Below are 7,202 nucleotides of genomic sequence, written 5' to 3' on the forward strand. Positions count from 1 at the left end.
GGCTTTATCTACCAAAGATATAAAAATCATATATATTAAAAAAACATGCATGTATTTTTATGGTGGATTGAAATTGTAGACTATTTGTATTCGAATGGATACTAGTGCCAGCATTGTATTTGTAATCATATGAATCAAAAACAATTAAGACATTTCTCACAGAGAAAATGGTAAACTATTTGAAAAGGTTCTATAAATTTACTTTCTGTTATATTGACTGTGTCATGTCATCTCAGTGCGTGCTTACCCAATGACACTACCGAAACTAGAAAATCTGCTCCGTATCTTCATATAATATTTAGACATGAAGGATTACTTGAAACAAGAATCTATTAGTAACCAACTTGATCATATCAATATCTATTTATCAGTAGATGGTTGCATGCCCTCTGCTCTATTGTCTGGTATTATAATTGTCATCTAATACATAAGTCTCACTTGTGGTTACACTATCCGGATTCCATTAACACAAAACTGCTACAGAAAATCTTTGGGGAAGGACGACAAAAATCGACACTACCACACCGTAAAAAGTTAAATAAAAAGATCGACTCCAAGGGAAATCAATACGGAAAGTCTCTGGCTTTTACAAATCGCTTGACCGATAACAAGCACTTGTGATTAAACTCAAGAACAGCATGTTTTCAGAATCTTATGTTAGGTCTTTAGATAAGCAATATTACCATTTGTGTCTAATTCCCGATTGTGACATTTTGACTGACAATGAAATTGCATTGAGGATGGTGTAAGAGCAAGAGACGAATACCCTTATGATATATCAGGTCTTGCTCCCTTTACGGCTCATGCTACTCCCTCGGGTTTTGTTTGTAACCTTGGTCTGTATTTTTGTTATTTGTTTCTGAGATATGAAAATCGCTACTGTTACCTTTGAGCTGCCAAACATCGAATAATACGACATGTAGGTTACAAGGATTGATGGAAATAAATTGGAGGATTTGAGGTTTTGAATCTTTGATTGTCAATAAATTGTGTCATTTGTGTTAGCTATATGTTAGCTCAGACAACTTTGACATTAGGTTGATTTCGGTATTCTTTTGTTCCCTTTTTGTCATATAGCTCTACATATAAGCAGGTTCATCATTGGCTTTACATTTTTGCGTTCGTACGTTCCTAGTGAAGGTTAATAAAAAAAAAATGATATAAGTGCAGTTTCCTTTTTATACATCCTAACATAAAACATCAAGTTCTATAGTAGTTGTGATACGATCACTTTTGTGACCTTTGAATTCGAAAACTCAAAAACGTATTTCATAATTTATTCCCATATATCTGTTCAATAAAAATCCCTCACAGAAAGTTTTCCCCATATATCTATCTGACAAGTTTCTGTATTTGAATCAAGATATCACCTGTTTTCCAACAAGATTTATAGAATATCGACATTATTTGAGGTATTGTCAAAAATAGCTTCACGTCTGTCATGCAGTTTCATGTTTTTATTCCATGCTTTCCAATCATAGACAAGGTTCTTTGCAGTCAGAGTATGTTTAATGATAACACTATAGATGCATCGCCAATTCAACGGAATGTCTATCTCAAACGTTTATTAATTTGACCAGGTGTGATGTAAAGGTTGATCTTTGTTATTCAACAAACTACATAAATAAACAACTTCAATAGGTGTAAATGATAAATAGTCTTTGATATAAGATCATTGAAAATAAACACAGGAAATAAATGAATTTTGAGAGCTAATTATTAAAGGTTATTCCTAATCTGCGTTAAAACATAAGTGTGATTACATTTCTTATTTGACCTCATGGAAAAACATCAACTTAATGAAAGTGAAAGGTATAAACATACTCTTTATATTTCCAAATATTGACTATTATAAAATGTTATACTTTAATCATATCTATATACTTTAAAGGAAATTGGTTAATAATTCAGTGTCAGACATCGACCCTTCAGTAAATAACGAACAACGAAAACGACGAATACATATAATCATATTAACTAGCTTGTTTTACAGGATGCAAATCAACGCTCACATAGCTAGCAGGGTTTACTCCATTATTTTATTCGGAAACTACCATACAATGTCAGGACTATGTATTTTGTTTCTTTTCATTTGCGCTGTTTAATGCAAGCATTTGGTTTTGTCTGGTTTTTTTAATTTTAGATTTGGCTTGAAGTTCAATATTTTAGAAAGATGTTTTTATATTTGATATATTTTGACTACTAGGCCAGTGACAACATCGGGGACAAAACGTCTGCTAATAGTGCCATCGACTCAGAGGTTGTTACTCATTTTTAAGCGCGATTGGAAGGCCTAATAAAAAACGTCAAAAAACAAAAAGAAACCTACATTCGATTACTTTACCAAAATATGAGACTAATGCTATCAAAGAATAAATGGGATTTAAGATTCAAAAACAAAGTTATTAGCAATTTACATGCGACTTTAAAATTTGGCTTTTGGCTTTTTCATATGAGTTGATATTTGTCCTGCAAATAAATATAACAATCATGCTGGTACAACGCAAGCTCTAGAAGATTGGAGTGGGTATATATAGTTCATAGATTTTACCGGAATAAATCTTCAGAGAATTTTACTGGAATAGTTCTACATAGATAGTAAACTGAAATCGAAAGTTCGTAAGGGAAAATTGAATTTATCTCTTTTTCGTATTGAGTTCAGATCTCAACCCATTCTCAAATTATAAAAGTCGAGATGTACACTAAACTGTATATGTATCATTCATTTTAACACCAATATGGTAGTCATTGACGAGCACATCGTCATCAAATTTTGCATTATTCAGTGAGAGGGCGTAGCAAATATTTTAACAACTGACTTGTTTAAAAACAATTTTAATATTGTATTCGCATTACTTTACTTATTTTGAGCAGACGACACAGGTCAGTTCTCTGCCATTGACATATGGAGGACATTTCAAACTTCCACAGACAGCTTCTACTGAGTAAACAACAGCTTCATTGCGACCACCGTCACCACCAGGAACAGACTCCAACTTCTCGTCTACACATATGTATTCAGACGGAAAACGTTCTTTACTGCTGTATTCTGACATCAAATAACCCGAGAATTCTTTGTGCCAACCTTCATGGCAATTGATTTTTCCTGGAATCATTAGAACTGTCGATTTAGATGTTAAACATACGGCGCAAGGCATGTCTTTATCCAAGAAACTCTTTGGGTATGGTTTATTGCTATATATTTCATATTCAACACCATATAAACGACCTTTTGAGTTCTGATGACCGTCAACATAGTCTTTCCATTCCGGATTCTTTGGTAGACAAAGAAAATTTGAACCTGATCCTCCAATGGCATAATGATGACCGGCAGCATATCCTAAATATACACAAAAGATTTAGTGAAGACTGCATTGATTAAAAAATAATTCATGGCAACCGTGATTTGTTCTCCTTTAACCATCGTTTGGGCATTTATATTCGGTTATTTTACCCTGAGCGTTGGCGAGGGGTATACTACTTGTATATTATATTAAATGCTTAACCCATTGTCAAATGAAAACAACTCTACGGCTGCCATGAATTATTTCGATTCTAATAGGGCAAATTTGGTAATTTAGTAAACCATGGGAGCTCTATACATAATACGATACTGATTTTGGCTGTTCTATATTCTACCCAATTTGATAATATTAGTAAAATTATATAATTCAATGATTGCTTCTTTTTAATCGCATTTTTCACTAATATATTTTCTTCCAATGTAAATTTATTTGTTCTGAGGCGTACACGAAGCTTTAAAACACCCGGTATTTACATTTGATTTTTTATTTAGGGAAACATACTTTTGACGTCACCTTGTTTCGTTGCAATGCCAAGACAATAACATCATTTTCGCGGAATTTACGTTTTATAAAATTTTACAATGAAAAATAAATTGAAATGAACTGATTTGTTTATTTTGCTGTAGAATAGAGATAAATATATTGTATCTGAATCTTAGCCTTCGTAAACTGGGGATTGTGATGTCGAAAATTGAGAGAATATCTGACAGTATAAATAAGTTGGTGTTAATGCGGAACAGCCGTTTTCGTGTAGTGTTGCATTTGCGCTAAAGGTAGATATAGTGATAATATTGGTTGACGATAATAGGTCGTCATATTAGAATAGAACTTAATGTAATATAGGAATCGGAATATATATATAATTATCATTATTTATCAAATTCCCGCAAGCAGGTCAAGTGCTAAATAGACGATAATGTATAACGAACTCAGCAGGAATACCGGTATGTCAAGGCAACTCTTTGTTCAAGGAAAGGAAAATAACCAATAGGAAAAGAATTTCAAAGATCTTTCCGTTTTCATCTATACTGCATGTAATATAAATGTATAGATTTAATGCAAAAATTATACATTTAAAACAAAATAGCTATATACATTACCGTCATAAACAAGTGTTGAATCTTGTGGGCAGCTGGACTTTCCCCATCTGATATAATTTGCAGCGCTATGTCCTTAAAACATGTAATGATTAGATGAATTAAATAAGTGTTTATTAAATTTAGACCAAAGACAAAAGTATGTGAAGTATACATCGAATATATCAATTTTTCTCTTTCGCTACTCGTCTTTTTTCTATGGCACATTCAAATTCATGAACATCATTTTTTTTTTTAATATCTCTAGATGACAAATATTTTCATTCATATTTTACAGCAGATTGCATTGAGTGCTTGCTAGCTGTAGTCATTATTATGTAAGGTATAGTATCCTCCTTTTGAAGAAGTCTAGTCTTACAGACAAGTTAGATTATTGATCTTTTTGGTTAAGATACTCTTAAGAGAGGATAGTTTACCTATCCTAATAGTGACCTCATTGTTCATCTATCTAGCAAGCTAATCACAGATATTACCTTTACCTACACACTCAATGCAATCGACTGTAAAAAAATCTCACCGTGATACTTGGGTGTATGAACTGGTATAGATTTCAGTTCCACCAAGTTCCTGTCAATCTCTTTGATTAAATGCTCCTTCAAAGCACAAGGCTTTTCGGAATTGCCATAACAAAGTGCGTTGAACATGAAGAGAACCAGTACGGATAGAAACATAATTGTCAACTTTGAGTGGATATCTGAATGGTGGAGTATTGCAATGTTTCTAGTCCCAATATAATTCCAAAACAAACAAACAAATGACAAATAATCGATGTATCAAATTTCTGCACGCAGTTGAAATACGAGACAATAATTACCTTTTGGCATGGGATTTCCGGTAAATTGTATGACAGTTTGTCCAAGAACAATGTGTTGTTTCTTAAATACATTAGCTGTTGACTATCTGTGTTTGCTTTCAGGGGTTAATTGTTGAAGATAAACTAAGAAAAGCATTTCAGATGCATCATATACTAACAAATTATTTTCTAGCATCTGGTCGATACTGAGGCCGATGGACTGTTTCTCTTTTAGTATATCAGAAGCACAGTAGACAGTGCTTCGCCACTGACATTGGTTGATAAATCTAAAACATTGTTAAGAATGAAAGGTTCCATATCTGATACATTTTTTGAAATAATTTGAGTCAAACAATTGTAGTGAGGAGAATGCAGTTTGGATTTTTTATGAATATAGCTATAATAGACGTATTACCTTTGTCTGTCATCTTATTTGGGATGACCCCTGTTATGTAAATGATATTCGTATTCTATGCTAGGCTGAGAGAATGTGGTGAAGCTAGAATTTTTCTAAATGTCTGTCGCCTGTTATAAGTTTTCTTCAGAGATGTTATTTACACTACTAAACAGCAGTCGTCATCGGTATGGTGTATTGATACGTTTCACCTTAGATGTCTTTTATTTGTGTACGTGAAACCAGCATGCGTATGCTAAGATATTATACACAAAAAGTTCAACCAACGAGTTAATTTTGTAAATGGTATATGTAAGTTCGTGGAACTGCAGAAATATGAATACTTGTAACGGTTTATTTTAGTTTGAGTACGGTTACTTCTCCATTGATAGACAAATAACCTGTATTGTTCTCCATATTGTACATTTATCTATTATGTTTCTTCATTGAATTTGTTTATCTATTCTGACGGTGTCTTCGTTTTGTATCTCCTGATGCAATGTACATGTAAACTATAATCTATCAAAAGCATGTATGCAATGTACCAACAAGAGTGCATTTGCTTAGAAGTTGCCAAACATTGACAAATTCAAAGTAATACAAATGAATAATTAGAAATATTAGACATTCTTTGAAGTCTGAATAAATGGAAGATTTCAACATTTTATTCTCAAAATATATTTCCTCAATATTTTGCAATGCACCATATATGTTTTATTAAAACGGCAATTTACTATTTCTATCGTTTACAAGTGTTTAATCCCAATATATTCAACAGTATAGCATATCGAGAGATACAAAACAATGCCAATCAGCTGATCTCAACCAAACGTATCTATTTTATCGGGGTAATCCATTTAACCCCTCTTTGTTAAAGTACGACGTTCCTCTTATCTTTTTCTTTCATGTTTGTGATCAGAAATGTTCATTTCTCTTATCTTAGGTAATTAGTAGTAAACTGTCAAGAGTTCGTCAGATAACTACGTAGTAATTTGTAGCTTGCTCGCGCGATCACTTTTGATGGTAGTCTGTTAAGCTTATAGTATTACCACAATTACAAAACAACACGCACAAATGATTTATTAAGACTAAAATGTTCATAACTTTGTAATGATATATCGTCAGGTGGTTTGCGGTTCGTGAAATGTATTTGAAAAATTTGGAATTATCAAAACATCACTGTGTTGTCATCGAAATATAAGTAAATACAATTGTACAAACAATGTTCATATTCACGTGCTTGTGTCCTTGGTTGATACTAAGCATATAAGATTAAAATGTAAACAGTATAAGCGCCAAATATCTTTAAAGTGAGGATACAGTTGTAATATGTTACACGCGTTTTATAAACATATCATTCCGTTTTCATAGAAAACATTTAACTGCGGTGCAATTATAGCTCTTAAAGACATCCGTATTTTTGTAATTTACGATAAAACGTTTTATCAATATATAAAAGCATTGGACCAAAGATAAGCAGATATTGGTATATTGAGACATGATTTTTTTTTCTAGGATTTATTTTTTACCTCGGTCAATTCTCTAAAAATGTTTACCTTTACCGCATCACTCATTTTTCTGCTATTTTTTTTAATAAATTTGTTATTTCATAC

General features: G+C 32.4%; 1 protein-coding gene across 1 annotated transcript; it reads right to left on the bottom strand.

Moving 5' to 3' along the window:
* Positions 1-2,861: 2,861 nt before the first annotated feature.
* Positions 2,862-5,096, bottom strand: LOC134686172 (short-chain collagen C4-like). Its single transcript, XM_063545847.1, has 3 exons — positions 4,920-5,096; positions 4,406-4,477; positions 2,862-3,340 (listed from the first exon to the last, which is right to left on the bottom strand). Exons 1-3 carry the CDS (start codon positions 5,071-5,073, stop codon positions 2,862-2,864), a joined length of 705 nt encoding a protein of 234 aa, XP_063401917.1. The 5' UTR covers positions 5,074-5,096.
* Positions 5,097-7,202: the final 2,106 nt, after the last annotated feature.

Source organism: Mytilus trossulus, chromosome 10 (assembly GCF_036588685.1).
Source record: "Mytilus trossulus isolate FHL-02 chromosome 10, PNRI_Mtr1.1.1.hap1, whole genome shotgun sequence".
NCBI classification, from domain to species: Eukaryota; Metazoa; Mollusca; class Bivalvia; order Mytilida; family Mytilidae; genus Mytilus; species Mytilus trossulus.

Coding starts and splice junctions, on each gene's coding strand:
- LOC134686172 (XM_063545847.1), bottom strand. CDS start 5,073: ATGTTTCTATCCGTACTGGTTCTCTTCATGTTCAACGCACTTTGTTAT. Junction 4,478..4,919: donor TCATACACCCAAGTATCACG/GTGAGATTTTTT, acceptor ACATGTTTTAAG/GACATAGCGCTGCAAATTAT. Junction 3,341..4,405: donor TTCAACACTTGTTTATGACG/GTAATGTATATA, acceptor GTGTATATTTAG/GATATGCTGCCGGTCATCAT.